Source organism: Zootoca vivipara, chromosome 17 (assembly GCF_963506605.1).
Source record: "Zootoca vivipara chromosome 17, rZooViv1.1, whole genome shotgun sequence".
Classification (NCBI taxonomy): domain Eukaryota; kingdom Metazoa; phylum Chordata; class Lepidosauria; order Squamata; family Lacertidae; genus Zootoca; species Zootoca vivipara.
This window is the reverse complement of record NC_083292.1, coordinates 41,515,743-41,531,279: the sequence shown is the minus strand read 5'-3', so window position 1 is coordinate 41,531,279 and position 15,537 is coordinate 41,515,743. Positions and strand designations below refer to the sequence as shown.

At 51.2% G+C, this 15,537-nt stretch overlaps 1 protein-coding gene across 1 annotated transcript in view; it reads left to right on the top strand.

The window, feature by feature from the left end:
- LOC118075785 (sodium/potassium-transporting ATPase subunit alpha-2) overlaps positions 1-6,129 on the top strand; it is a 36,554-nt gene extending 30,425 nt beyond the window's left edge. The window contains exons 17-23 of the mRNA XM_035098025.2: positions 693-847; positions 1,366-1,489; positions 2,564-2,709; positions 3,123-3,253; positions 4,235-4,336; positions 5,288-5,379; positions 5,984-6,129. Of these exons, the coding sequence (XP_034953916.1) occupies positions 693-847; positions 1,366-1,489; positions 2,564-2,709; positions 3,123-3,253; positions 4,235-4,336; positions 5,288-5,379; positions 5,984-6,012 (779 nt within the window). The 3' untranslated portion in view covers positions 6,013-6,129. The remainder of the gene's footprint in view (positions 1-692; positions 848-1,365; positions 1,490-2,563; positions 2,710-3,122; positions 3,254-4,234; positions 4,337-5,287; positions 5,380-5,983) is intronic.
- Positions 6,130-15,537: the final 9,408 nt, after the last annotated feature.

The window sequence follows — 15,537 nt, the reverse complement described above, 5'->3', positions numbered from 1 at the left end:
CCCATCCCTCTAACCCCCTTGCCCCATATGTGCCTACCCAACCGATATATCTGCAGAACTGGCACTGCAGCAGGTGTGGCACAAGACCCTCCTTTCGCTTGTGAGAACTCGGCCTTTAGAGTGGTGGCCCCAGGGCCAGATTTATGTATAAGCCAAACAAGCTATAGCTTAGGGCGCCACTCTCTTGGGGGCCCCAACAAATTTAAAGGGGGAAAACCTGGATGTACATTTCCAAAATATAAGATAAAAAACAAATAAAACCAACATAGAGCAACAGTGTTTTGAGTTGTGTAGGCTCCATACAGCATATATTCAACACAAAAACAGCCACAATTTGTTGTTGACAAAGGAGTAGCTTAGGGCCTCATCAAACCCAAATCCGACCCTGTGTGGCACCCACACTTTGGAACTCCCTGCCTATTGATATCAGACAGGCACCTTCACTGAACTCTTTTCAGCACCCCCTAAAAACATTTTTGTTTAGACAAGCCTGTCCAGGCTTGTAGAATTGCTGGTGTATGTTTTCATTTGTCTTTTGAATGTTTTAAAGAGTTGCTTTTACTGGTGATTTTATTATTTCGTTATCTTTGTAAACCACTTTGACGGTGGTTTGTTTGTTTGTTTACAATTAAGTAGTTTATAAATTTTATGAAACAAAGAAACAAACAGCGCCTGCATCCTCTGCCTGGCAGGTCGCCTGATCTTTGACAACCTGAAGAAGTCCATTGCCTACACCCTGACCAGCAACATTCCAGAGATCACCCCTTTCCTGCTCTTCATCATCGCCAACATCCCTCTTCCTTTGGGCACCGTCACCATTCTCTGCATCGACCTGGGCACAGACATGGTGAGGCTCACCAGGCCCAGGGGGGGGGGGGGCAGGATAAACCCACTCGCCTGGACTTCTCAAAGAAGGCTGCATTTAAACAAAAACTTGTGACACATGAGCCAAGGAAAGGTGTACGATTCTATACATAACCTGAAACAGTGGTTCCTAGAGTGGGCAGAGTGAGCCTTTTAAAAGAGGCCCCGTGGAACATGTGTACTCTGTATCCACGGGGCCTCTTTTAAAGGACTCACCCTGTATTTCATAATAGCTCATTCCGGTCATCTACAAAACTCTGAAATCGAACCCTAGAGCTTGCAGAAGTTCCTGTGGAGGGTGAGATGCTGCTCAATTGCCTGCCCTGAAAAACCCTGTGTGGATTTTCAATCAAGAGCACCTCTCTCACAAAGATGGGGACCATCACCAAAATGTTATCTGTGGGGCAATGGAGTTGCCCCCCCCTCCACAGCCTTATTCCTGTTTCCAGTTCTTGCTGCCCCACTGAAATTCACACCCTGCTGCTGCTCCTTCTCCCTTAGGTGCCGGCCATCTCTCTTGCTTACGAGGCTGCCGAGAGCGACATCATGAAGAGGCAGCCGAGGAACCCCAAGACGGACAAGCTGGTGAACGAGCGTCTCATCAGCATGGCCTACGGGCAGATCGGTGAGGGAGGAGACCAGGGTTCGAATCCCCACTCGGCCCTGAAGTTTCCTGGGTGTGAACTTGGCCAGTCACTGCCTCTCTTAGCCTAACCTACCTCACAAGGTTGCTGTTGTGGGGACTAAATGAGGAAGGGGGCCAGGGAGAACCACCCACGTCACCTTGAGCTACTTGGAGGGAAAAGGGTGAGGTATAAATGTCACAAATCAGTGGTTCCCAATTAGCTAAGTGTTGCAGACCCCCTGTTTTTTAAAAGCCAAGCCATGGACGCCATACTTTGGGGGGGAGGATTGATATTTCTGTGGTAGCCACAGACCATCCCGCTGGGGTCTGCAGATCACCAATTTTGAACCACTGTCCTAAATCAATATTGCAGATGGGGCACTACAGAGTCAGAGACAGCTGCCAGTAATACAACAACATTGTGTAATAAAAAGCATAATATCACTAGAACGTAACACTATGACCAAGCTGTTAATTTAGCATCTATCAACATTTAAGCAAAATAGGGCAGGTCAAGAAAAAGAGAGTCCAAAGACTTCACACCCAGGAGTAGCCCCAAAGCTGAATGCCTTCGTAAGCTGTGATTTAGCTGACTCCTACATTGCAGAGGAGGGTGGACTAGATGACTCTTGGAGTCCCTCCCAAATCTATAGTTCTGTGATTCTATGAACTTCCACACACACACACACACACACACAACCCACCACACACACACAATATTTTATGCTGAGCCAAAAACTTGTTCATCTCTTTCGAGTTCCTTATTAACTTGAATTCGCTTAATGATTTGTTTTTATATTTTTCTTGTCAACTCCTTACTCAAGGTTCCTAGGGCTTGCTATGGGGAGGCAGGTGGAAGCAACCCTCCACCGCCCACCCCATAGCCAACACAGGCAGCCTGTGTCTCTCTCTCTCCTGCTGCCACTGTCTTCCCCTTCTGCCGCTTGTGCCCTGGCCCAGAAGGGGCAGGCCAGCCCTTGAGTTCCCCTTGCGCTTCCTGCTGCCAGAGCTTTGCTCAGGTGCCCCTCGAGAGGAATGACTCTCTCCCACCCTCCCTCTCCCCTCTCCCCCCAGGGATGATCCAGGCCCTTGGGGGCTTCTTCACTTATTTTGTCATCCTGGCCGAAAATGGCTTCCTCCCCTCCACCTTGCTGGGCATCCGCTTGGACTGGGACGACCGCTCCAAAAACGACCTGGAAGACAGCTATGGGCAGGAGTGGGTGAGTGGGGAGCCCTCTTCTCGTTGGGGGGAGCCTCTGCGTGAAGATGCAACATAATCCCTGTCCCTCATTTTTAAGATTTTTTTTTATGCAGCAGCATTTACATTCTGGAGCTCCCTGCCTATTGAGACCAGGCAGGTGCCTTCTCTCTACTCTTTTTGTCACCCGCTAGAAATATTTTTGTTTAAGCCTATCCAGATGTATAGAAAGTTGATGCATGTTTTAATCTGTTTTTTTCTATTGTTATTTTTAACTTTTTGAAAGTTTTAAATCAGGGTTGTTGCTCTTTTATAGTGATGATTGCTTTGTCTTTTTTGGAAACAGTTGGGAATTTTTTAGCTGTGATTCCCGCACTGCAGGGGGAGTTTGAACTGGGTGACCCCACAGTTCTGTGATTCTTTCTCTCTCTGCAGACCTACGAGCAGCGGAAGGTGGTGGAGTTCACCTGCCACACGGCCTTCTTCGCCAGCATCGTGGTGGTGCAGTGGGCTGACCTCATCATCTGCAAGACCCGGAGGAACTCTGTCTTCCAGCAAGGCATGAAGTAAGTCCCAGCCCCACCAAAAATAGATACACCTCTGAACTTGGAGGTCCCGTCTACCTCTCTTGGGATGTGGGTGGCGCTGTGCCTCTTGGGCTTGCCGATCGGAAGGTCAGCGGTTCGAATCCCTGCGACAGAGTGAGCTCTCATTGCTCTGTCCCAGCTCCTGCCAACCTAGCAGCTCAAAAGAACACCAGTGCAAGTAGATAAATAGGTACCACTGTGGCGGGAAGATAAATGGTGTTTCCGTGCGCTCTGGCTTCCATCACAGTGTTCTGTTGCACCAGAAGTAGTTTACAGGGCCGTCTTAAGCATATCAGGCGTCGTGGTGCGATGATCGCTCCGGCGCCCGGCCCCGTTTCTCACCGCAGTGGGCAGGCGGGCGCAGTGTGCAGTGCCGCTGCAGCAGGCGCAGCCACGTGGTGCCCCCCTGGCGGCGCAGCACCCTGGCGCCCTGCGCCACCCAGGCTTGCCTTAGAGCCTGCCCTGGTAGTTTAGTCCTGCTAGCCATATGACCCGGAAAGCTGTCTGTGAACAAACACTGACTCCCTCGGCCTGAAAGCGAGATGAGCGCCGCAACCCCATAGTCGCCTTTGACTGGACTTAACCGTGCAGGAGTCCTTTTTTTACCCTGGTTCATAGCCAACTAATCCCTGATCATAGAAACCTAGAACTGTGGAGTTGGAAGGGAGCCCTAAGGGTCATCCAGTCCAACCCCTGCAATGCAGGACTCGCAGCTAAAGCACTCCTAACAGGTGACCATCCATCGGAATATAGGAAACTGCCTTATCCTGAGTCACACCCTTGCTATACATCAAGCTCAGAATGGTCTGCACTGACCGGCAGCAGCAAAAGAAGATCTTTGGGGCTTCACGATATGAGCAGGACCAAGCTGGAGGGTGGAGCGTGCCTCTAATGGTCCTCAGTCCTCCTGAGTTCCTTCCTTGTGACCACCCCCACCCTCCTCTCTCTTTTCCCCTCCAGGAACAAGATCCTGATCTTCGGCCTCCTGGAAGAGACAGCCTTGGCCGCTTTCCTCTCGTACTGCCCTGGAATGGGGGTGGCTTTGCGCATGTATCCACTCAAGTAAGCTCCCTGTCCAGACCTGGTGGGGCTGGATCAATGGGTGGGGAGGTGGGGCTTTGTCTCTGCCCCTTACCCCTCCCTAGAGCAGAACTCAGGCTTGTGGAGTTTACTAGAGCCCATTTATTTATTTACACAAATATTAGTATACCACTGCATCATAAAAAATGCATCAAAGTGGTTTAAAATGCAAGACCACACAATAAAATCCATTTTAAAAAATTAACAACAGACATCAAATAACCATCGTGGAAAGATGTCTTCTTAAGCGCCTGCGTTAGGTCCTGGCGGAATAGAAAAATGTTTTCAGTAGAAGATGTTAAGACAGAAGGCATGCCTGCTTAATCTCTAGTGGCAGGGAGTCCCACAGGTCCAGACTGATGACGGTGCTAAAAGGCTCGTTTCCCTTGTTGCCACATACAAATGCCGGAGAAATTTGCGCAGAAGTGGTAACAAATTTCCATGGAAGATTCACAAATGTGGAGGGAGCTGAATTTAAGATTGGCCAGAGGAGAAAGTGAGAGGCTTTGAAACCGGCAGATCTGCCCGTCTCCTGTCCTGCCCCAGCACTGCGCTCAGGAGCTAAATCCTCGGCTGGACCCACTTCTGCCCACTAATCCCTTTAAGAGCCAAGTTCTTGAGGCAGCCCCACCTGCCAAGCTCTGGCAGGGCCTCAATGCCAGGAGGAGGCAGCTTAGCAGCCGCTGATCACCGGCTGTCGGCCGGGAGAAAGCAAAGAGAAAAGCTTGTGATAACCCAGGAACTCACGGGTGCCCATGGAAGCTGAATGATGGAAATCTCAGGGCCGATAAACGAAAGTTCTTCTCCATCCCGTGTGTGGTGGAAGTGTGGAACTCCCTCTCGCAGGAGGTAGTGATGGCCACTGACCGGGATGGCCCCAAAAGAGGCTTCGAGGCTTCAAAGTGCTTCTCTCCCTCCCTCTCTCCTTTCCAGGGTCACCTGGTGGTTCTGCGCCTTCCCGTACAGCCTCCTCATTTTCATCTACGATGAAGTCAGGAAGCTCCTCATACGCCGCTACCCTGGTGGTGAGTGTCTCGTCCTGGACCCCCCCCCCAAGGAGGATGTGCAGGCTTCCCTCATGGGCTCCCAGGAGGCCGGGCTGGATGGGTCCCCTTCTTAGGCTCCGATGGGCAATTTAAGGGAGGATAAATCAACCAGTGGCTACAAGCCACAATGGCTACGTCCTCCCTCCTCTGTTGGAGGCAGGGTGCCTCTGAATGCCAGGGAACGCTCAAGTTGACCTGATCCAGCAGCCAGGTGCTCCATACGGAGGGCTCCTGTGACAGCAGAACCTCCATGCCCAGTGGCAGTCTGCCCTGAAAATCAAGATAATGGGAGAACACAAATGGAGAGGTGCTGTTGCCCTCACCTGGTTGGCCTCTGTGGGAGCAGGAGTCTGGGCTAGACGAGCTCCCTCGGGCTTAATCCAGCAGCTCCTAGGATGTTCCTATGGAGCCTTCAGGTCCAGAGGCAGTCTATCTCAATTCCTAGGTTCTTAGGGGCTATTTGGCCCCTGTGGCACAGGGCTGTGGGGCAAATGGGCCCCCTTTGGCCTGATCCAGCTGCTGCAACACTCTCCACACACACTAAATAACTCTCCTCTCTCTCCCCCCCCTCTTCCTTTCCCAGGCTGGGTGGAAAAGGAGTCCTACTACTAAAGCCAGCAAGCCAAGCCCCCCTCCCACTCACCTGGGAGGTCACCACCCCTTACAACCTGTAGTCGAAAGCAAGACGATGTAGTCGGAAAGAGGCAATAAAAGTTAATTTAACCTGTTCTCCAGGCCTTGCCCTTGCTGTCCCTTCGGAAGAGGAGACCCTCAGGGTGCCAGGAAAAGTGGGGAGTCTCACACCTCTTGCAGGCTGGAAGTGGGGGCTGCGGGGGCAAATCAAAATAATCTGGCAGGTGTCATGTTTGGGGTCACAGCGATGGGCCTGTTGAAACCCAGTGGGTGGGGAGCTCATCGAATCGTAGGGTCATCTAGCTCAACCCCCTGCAATGCAGGGATCACAGCTACTGATTCTGTTCCTTAGGCAGGCCAACTGCATCCCAGGTGAATGCAGAGCAGTGTGTGCCTTCTCCCCGCCCCGCCTGCCAGCTGCTGTTGGCCCCAGTCTCGTTCCTAACTGCCCCAGGTGCTAATGGCACAGAAAGGGAATCTGGGCTGTCGGTATAAAAATAAGACTCTAGATCAGCAGAAAGGGCTGAAATAGTGTCAGAGCTCACTTAAGCTGCAGGGGCCCAAGGCGGTATTTGTGGCTGATTAAAATAACAGCAGCTGTCCCCGGCCAAGTGCTGCATCGAGAGTTAAAAATAGCCCAACCGAGGCTTCACTGGCCTTAAGGGCTACGTACTGCAGGATGGAACAGCCAAGGCGGCAGCGGCAGCAGCAGCAACAGCAACAGTGGCCCTCGACAGGTCCAGGCATCTGGGCTGCACTCCACAGGGTTCCCTCCAGACATTGTGCAGGGTTGGGCTGGATGAGCTCTGGGGCGCCTCTTCCCACGCCACTGTTGTGTGATCCAAGGAAGAGGAAAACCTCTCCGTTTGAGGGGAGCAAAGGGCTGTAGCTCTGTGGCTGAGCAGGTGCTGTTTCTGAAACCCCCGAGAGCCACCTGCCAGTCAGTGCAGGCAACATGAAGCTAGGTGGACCAAGCTGTGTTTGTCTCCTTCTGTTCCAAGGTACATGCACCCCCACCCTGCACAGAAACAATTAAAATCCTTATAATGAGATACAGAGGGGGGGGTTGCATCATTTGCAGAGCTGCAAACAGAATTGTTATTTATTACGTTCCTTTCTTGCATATCTCTGGGGAAAGCATTCCGCAGTCAGGGAGCCACCATTGAAAAGGCCCGGCCTTCATCCTGCCACCCTTTGGGCCTGTTTGGAGAACTTAGTAAGGCCTGGGACCTGCCCCCCACCCCCAAGGTGGCAATGATGAGGAGCCCAACCAAAGTGTTTCAGCAGAGCTGCTGGAAACTGACAAATGGCCCCAGATACAATCTACAACAATGAGGCCTAGCATCATGTGCGACAGATTTTAAAGAAAAGCAGTAAACCCTGTGGATTTTACAGAAGGTGTCACTGTGGCCAGAGTGTTTGCACTGTGCAAAGCGTCTCCCACCCGAGTGATTTGATTTCTCATAATTAGAGAGGTGAAAGGTACCGAAAGGGCCACCTAGCCCTGGAACGCAGGAGTCACAGTTTACCAGCTCTCGAACGCCGGCCTTTGTCTGTTAAGACTGAAATGTATCTGCTGTCTTCAAAACAGCAGGAGAAGGAATTGCAGGAGCCAGGGGCCTCCACCGAGAGAGGAGGAGGCTGAACTCCAAAACAACGCTTATTCCACACAACCCAAGAGCCCCTCGCAAAGGGGGCTATTAATCAGGAATGGCAGGTAGATATTGGCAAACACCAGTGCAGGGAAGAGTTTGTTCCCCAGGCTGATAACAAGACTAGCCAGGAATGTGGCAGGCTAAGACAGGCCGGCGTGGCTAGAATCAGCAGTCAGCATGTGGTCAGGAACAAACTGCGACCAAACCTTGCAGGCAAACATCAGCATAAATATTGGTACCTGCCACCCCAATCTCCAAGTGGTGAGAGATTCCAGGGGTCCCAGCGCTTACTCAGGTTCTGTTTCCTTGGAATGAGGTTCAGCAGAGACTGTGCTGTCTTTAGAATATCTGGTTTTCTTTACATATATATATACCACCCAAGCGTAAGATGGAGGGGCTGGTGCTTTCTCCCCCAGGAAACACAACCCCACTTCTGACACCAGCGATGCGCACCAGCCCAGTCTCTGAGCAGCGAGAAAGTTCAGGGGTTCCAGTTACTTACCAGGTTCGGTTTCTTTGCAATGAGGGACAGTGTGTGGTGTCTTTAGGATGTATGGTTTTATTTGCACATATATACAACCTGAGCACAGGGTGGAGGGCCTCACAGCATCAACACTCGAAAAGAGCTTGCTTCTCCATTAGTCACTGCTTTGGAGCAAACAGGTCTCTGTGTCTCCAGTTTCCAGCCTGCTCTCTGCTCAACTCTCACACACAACACTGGCTATCACTCTCCTACTCAGCAGGTAGGTTAGTGGAGGGTGGGGGCAGGGGAGGAGAAAGACCCATCCATTTCGCCCTGTGGCACAGAACATTTTTGGTTATCCTAGTCTTGGTTGCCTAGCTAACAGGGCCAGTGGTCAGGGATCAAGGGAGTTGTAGTTCCAAAACATCTGGAGAGCCAAGGTGGTTGCCTATGCCTGGCCTAGATAAAAGGGCTGGACATTCCCAGCCCTTCCTGGAGATCCTGTAGGATATTAACCTGGGTCCTTCTGCGTGCCAAGCTCTCCTCCTGAGATGTAGCCTTTACCCTAAGCATAAAGCAAGATTCTGGTCCTCGTCGTTCTGAATGAAGGGTTGATTTAAACAGCCACTTCAGAAGCTGCCTTCCCCGGAGTTTGGCAGACTGGTCCTTCTAGCTCAGTACTGCCTGCCTACACTGGTTGGCAGCAGGGGCTCTGCACCTGGGACACACTGTGGAAAAGCCACACACCCCAGGCCACCAACTCTCCAATCCCCACCCCAAAAAACAAATCCGCTTTGGGTACAAGATGTGCTCTGCAGCCAGGGAGGGGCAGAGGGGGGTGCCTTCTGGAGCCAGGAGCCTTGGAGGTGCTGACTGCGGTGAGCCCAAAATAGAGAGGGTGGCAGGGGTGGGCCTGCAAGGCAGAGCGAAGGTAGAGGGAGAGAGAAGGAGCCAGGCAGGAGGGGGCCTTGCTCAGGTTTCGTTTGCTGGAGGGGCTTAAATATCCACCTGGGGTTAAAAATAAGGATGCTCGGGCTCCTGCAGGTCATTTGAAACCAGCCTTGGCTCTGCAAGGTGTGGAGGGGGGGACAGAGGGGTTGACAAATTTGGGGTGGGGGTTGGATGGGAGGGCCTAGAGCCTGCCGGGTGGGTGGGTGGGTGCTGGACATTTCCAGGGGGAGGGTATTATTTATTTTCTTTGGGCACTCTCTGTGGCAAAGGCACCCCCTCCCCAAAGTCCCCAACCCCAGTTTCCTGTCTCAGTCTTGGTTGGTTGGTTGGTTGGTTTCATAAAACTTTTAAACCTCCTCATTTAAAAAACAACAACAACTCTCAAAGCAATTCACAAAAAGAATAAAGCAGTGAAATTGTCAATCTGAAAAACAGCTAAAAGCAAGTATTTTTAAAACATTTAAATAATATATGCGTTAAAACACATGACTGGATATAAAGGTAAAGGCACCCCTGAACGTTAGGTCCAGTCACGAACGTCTCTGGGGTTGCAGCGCTCATCTCGCTCCATAGGCCAAGAGAGCCGGCATACAGCTTCCAGGTCATGTGGCCAGCATGACAAAGCCGCTTCTGGAGAACCAGAGCAGCACACGCAAACGCCGTTTACCTTCCCGCTGTAGTGGTACCTATTTATCTACAGTACTTGCACTTTGATGTGCTTTCAAACTGCTAGTTTGGCAGGAGCTGGGACTGAGCAACGGGAGCTCACCCCATCGTGGGGATTTGAACCACTGACCTTCTGATTGGCAAGCCCTAGGCTCTGTGGTTTAGACCACAGCGCCACTCGTGTCCCTGCCACCCACATGATTGGATATAGGCTTTGCCTAAACAAAAAATGTTTTCACCATGCACCAAAAAGAATACAGCAAAGAAGGCGTCTGGCTAGTGTCCACAGGCAGGGAGTTCCAGAGGGTCATGCAAAAAGATCCGTTTCAAAGAAGCGTGGAATGAGGCAATCTTGCAGGTGGGCCAGTCCCAAGCAGTTGAGGGGTTTCTAGACAAACACCTTGAACTTGGGTGGCAGCATTGGGTAATGGGAGGTGGCTGTCCAGCAAGCTGCCTGATCTTGCAAGAAAAGGGTTTTATGTACGAACTCCTTGAACTTGGCCTGGTATGGCACATGCTTCACGCATATTGGGAGAAGGTCCTCACAACTACTATTTAAAACATGCAAAAATATTAAGATCAACAATAAGCTAAAACCCAGGTTAAAGCACATGTCAGGATCTCTACATGCCTAAACAAGAACGTTTTTAGCAGAAGCAGTACAGTGAAGGCGTATGGATGATGTCAACAGGCAGGGAGTTCCAAAGTCTGGGTGCTGCCACACTAAAAGAGTGATTTCTTACCAATGCAGAACTAATGCTAGTAGTGCAGATCAAAGCATATGTGTGTGAGCGTATATGAAGTAAGGCAAGTTTGCAAACTGGTCCCAAATGGTGAAGGGCTTTCCATCCCATTAGTAACACCTTGAACTTTGCCTGGTATCACACATGTATCACACATGTCAGGATAAGGGCAGAGGAGGTCCCCCTCATGCCCTCCAGAAGTGGCTGGATGAGTCAACATGGCCGTTGCCCAGGGAGGGGGGAGGACGGTGTCGGGAGGGGGAGGACGGTGTCGGGAGTTGGCTGTCCAACAAGCTGCTTGATCTTGCAAGAAAAGCGTTGGGTGGGGCTTAGGGGGCGACTCACCCATGGTCTCCCAGGTGTCGCTCGACACCAGCTCCCATCCCCATCCCTGACCCCCTGGCCATGTGGACTGGGGCTGGTGTCACCACATTGGCCACCCCTGATCTCGAGGGACTCCCCCATCTAGCTTTCAGAAAGGGGTCCCCGCCCCGCCCCCTACCTGCGAATGCTGCCAGCGGGGCCTGAACCTCAGTTTTTCTGCTTGTGAGGCAGGTGCTGCACCATGGAACTACAGCCCGCCCCTGCTGGCCCTGCGTCACACCACCAAAGCGTCACTCTTCCTGTCCAGCCCAGCGCCAGGCGTCAATCAACGCGGCGGCTGGGTGCAAAGAGGAACAGGGCGAGGGCCCAGAGGCAGTCAGCTCCCTGCGTTTAGACCTTTGATTTATGGCACCCTGGATTCCCAGGCCTGGCGGGTTCCTTGTGCTGCTTCATCCCCCGTCCACTGAGGGCCTCGAAGTCACGGGATCTTGCTCTCTTTAAGGACCAAAGAAGAGGCCAGGGCAGAATTAGTCTGCATTGTATATCTGTGGCTTGCAGCCAGACTGGCTGTCACCAGAGGATGGGGAGAAATGTGGGACTTTTTTCTTAGTGTCTAGTTTAAGAAGGCCTTGTTTATTTCAAGGGAAACATTGAGTCATTCGGTACAAACAAGTGGACATAAGAGCCTGCCGGATCAGGCCCAAGGGGCCCCATCTAGTCCAGCCGCCTGTTCTCTCAGTGGCCACCCAGATGCCTGTGGGAAACCCGTGAACAGGATCCAAACACAAGAGCAACTCTCGCCTCCTGAAAACTCTGTTTTCCAGCAAATGGCACCCAGAAGCATGGCTGCCTCCGACAGTGGCTAGTAGCCTTCGATGGCTCTCTCCTCCTCCATGAATTTGTTCAGTCCTCTTTTAAGGTCATCCTTGGTGGACATCACTGTATGCTGGGAGATGGGCTTCCATAGTTTAATTGTGAGTTGCACCATACCTGCCAAGTCCTGGACGGAAAGATCCGGGATCGGCAGCGCGCGAAAACCGGAAGTTGCGCTTTGCCCTTCTATGGGCACCAGAAAATGGTGGCGGCAGCGCCGGAAGTCGCTTCCACGGATGACCGGAAACACGTAAAAGCGACTTCCGGCGCCGGCGCCACCATTTTCTGATGCCCATAGAAGGGCAAAGCACCACCGGAAGTCGCTTTTACGCGTTTCCGGTCATGCGCGGAAGCGACTTACGGTGCCGGCGCCACCATTTTCTGGTGCCCATAGAAGAGCAAAGCGGCACCAGAAAAATGGCCGCCGGCAGAAGCCGATTTAAGGGAGAATATCGGGATTAAAAACTAAACGGGAGACCGCCGGCAGCTATGGAGTTGCACAAAGAATAACTTTATTTTATCTGTCCTGAATCTTCACTTCATTTGATGTCCACCAGTTCTAGTGTTATGGGAGAGGGGGGAAAACTTTTCTCCGTCTGCTTTCTCCACACAATGAACTTCTATATGTCATTTCATTTTTCATTTCACTTTTAATTTGCATACCGCCTTCCTATATTGCTATACAGTGGTACCTCGGTTTACAAACACATCGGGTTACAAACACATCGGGTTACAGACCCCACTAACCCGGAAGTAGCACCTCGGGTTAAGAACTTTACCTCAGGATGAGAATGGAAATCGTGCGCCGGCGGCAGCGGGAGGCACAATTAGCAAAAGTGGTACCTCAGGTTAAGAATGGTTTTAGGTTAAGAACGGACCTCCGGAACGAATTAAGTTCGTAACCTGAGGTACCACTGTACACAAGGCCATCTACAAGCTGAAGAAACAACAAAATAGACAGCAAAGACCACACACCTCACAGCAATAACAATGTCACCTCTGCGAATTTGATTTTATTTGGCACTGCTTGCCTGTGTACAGCCTTTGCTGATAGCCCTCTTTGCTTCTGTAGACACGATATCCCCATTCTCTGCACGAATCTTGCATCTTTAGATGATCCGAAGTAAGATCTAGCCTTGCATTATGGATCTATAATGGCAAACCGCCACTTGCTTCGTTGTGAAATGCTTTGATTTAGTCAATAATTTCTCAATAAAGGCCTAAGCCACGGGTGAGAGCGCCCACCGCGATGTCATTTCGCCACTTTGCACAGAAAGAATATGGAAGCACCCCAAAGCAATTTGCAGGTGCCACTTGTAGGAATGGCCACGACGTACCAGGACTCCAGTTAGCCTTCAATGCTGGTGGCTTTGCAGAAATAAAATGGATCAGGCCCGAATGCTTTGCTACATTCTCAGATGGCAGAGCAAACAGGCACAGCTGTGAAACTGAGGGGGGGTGGAGAAAGAAGGGGTGCTGGCACCCAGCCACGCTTCTCCCCTCTCGCACCATCCCCCCTGCTGAGCACCCAGAAAGGCCCCCCCTCCCTCAGAGAGAGGGGGGCTCATCACTCTGTAATCTGAAGGCAGCTCCAGTTACCTTGGCATCTGCTGACATGCCAGCCTCCGTCTTGCAGACTGGGATGGGCGAGGAGAGGAGCCAGAAAGAGATTCCTTTTCCAACCATCCCCTGCTGAAATGGAAGGAATGGACAGTGTGTGTGTGTGTGTGTGTGTGTGTGTGTGTGTGTGTGTGTGTGTTTCAAACAGAAAAAATCATAGAGTTATGCAGTTGGGGTTCCAAAGGCTCATCTAGTCCAACCCCCTGCAATGCAGGAATCACAACTAAAGGATCCCTGGCAGATGGGCATTCAATCTCCAATGAACTGGAGAGTTGAAAGGGACCCTGGGGGTCAGCTAGTCCAAGAATACAGGCCTGGAATATAGGAACCATAGGAATATAGGCTCCTTTTTATTTTTGTGTGCAAGAGAGGGGAATAATCTCAACATGCCTTTGCAGAGCTGAGATCCGGCAACTTGGATAAAGAATCTCCCGTGAACTTGGTGATCTCCTTTCCTGGTGAGACCAAATATTCACATGCGCTGTGCCGTCATTTCAGGCTCAAGTAACTGGTTAGGATAATCCGGGTTAATTCAAGTAATTTGGGTTGTCGTACATTATTGATATTCATTCTTCTTGTTGGTAACTTTCCTGTTTCATTCCCCTCCCCCTTTTTTTTTGTAAACCACTTGGAGATTTGTTCATGTTTTGGCAATCAATTTGGTGTACAAATCTGACAGGGGAAAATGAATAAATGAACAAAACAGAAACAGGAGAGGTAAATGGACGGTGTCTGCTTCTTCGTCCCCCTTGTTCGAAACGGAAATCAATCTGGCGAATACGATAAACATTCACTGCTGTTGCTGCTTTGCAGCCCACAAATATCATGCAATTGATTATGTTCCACTTGGAATAATGTAATGAAAATGTAAGTTATGTAATCACTTGCAATATTTTTCAGTCCCCTTTTCAGCAGCTGCAAGTTGAAAATTTCATTCTTAATTTTTTATAAAAAAAAAATGTGGGGAAATTGCAGAAATGTATTCTAAGGGGTGGTTAGGTCTGTATTTTTCCCAAAAAGTATGTGCATGTTACATTGCAATCCTATGTGTGTCTACTGAGAAGTAAATCCCATTGACCAAAAATTGTCCAAAGGCGCTGCCCCGCCCCCACCCTCCAAAAATGCTTTTATTTGCAATTTCTCTGGATACCTTTAAGTTGGGCGGTAATTCTAGGCGATACCAAGACCTACTTCTTCTCTGCGTGAGAAACCTGCGCCTTTTCCAGCAGGCCAACATTTCCCTTTCTCTGGCTCAACTGCCTGAAAAAACCGCAGTCCTCAAAGCCAAGCAGCTAGACCTCTTGAAGGCCCTCTCCCCGCCCCCTCCAATGGAGCACAAGATGGCTTCAGCCGCAGGAGGGCTGACTTCTCACTGTGCATGGTGGCTCTGTGTGGGGACGTTGCCTGTACAGTAGCCTCCCCTGACGCAAGCGAGGGGCGCTCTCCAACAGAGCGGATCCCTTTACACCCCTGGCTGAGGACATTGTCCCTGAAACCTGGCATCCCTCCCCATGGAAGAGGTGACGTCGGCTGGCTGGAAGAAAGGGAGGAGGAGGAGGAGGAGGAGGAGGAGGAGGAGGAGGAGGAGGAGGAGGAGGAGGAGGAGGAGGAGGAGGAGGCTGGTGGTGAGAGGGGCTGCGGGGAGACCATTCTCAGAGCTGGATGTATACCCAGCGCACAGCCTTATCCGACCACCCCTCCGTGTAATTCAAGAACGAGAGAGAGAGAGAGAGAGAGAGAGAGAGAGAGAGAGAGAGAGAGAGAGAGAGAGAGAGAGAGAGAGAGAGAGAACCTTCCCTTCTGGGCCCCGTACAGTATCTCCCCCCCCCCCCCCGCACCCAACACTCTCTAATTTCCCTGCCATCCGCATAAGTCCATCTTGATTTACCTCCGACTCATCGTCTCTTATTTTTAGACCTCCTCCAAGCCTCCAGGCCTCCGCCTTCCCACCCAGCCTCAAATACCTCCCCTCCACCCCCCTCCTTAATATGGCAATAAGGAAAGGCCGTCAAATATCAGCCTTGGAGAGAGGAAGACCTGGCCAAGGTGAGGCCCTGATAATAAACCAGAGAGTGAACAGAGGCAGGTGGTTCGGTCGGGCAGGTGAGGGTTCGGAGGCTCCCCGGACCGGGATGCAGGTGGCTGTTGGGCAGGGCGGGGCCCCTCCAGCTCCCATATACATATATAGGCAGGGAGCAGAGGGGTGGGG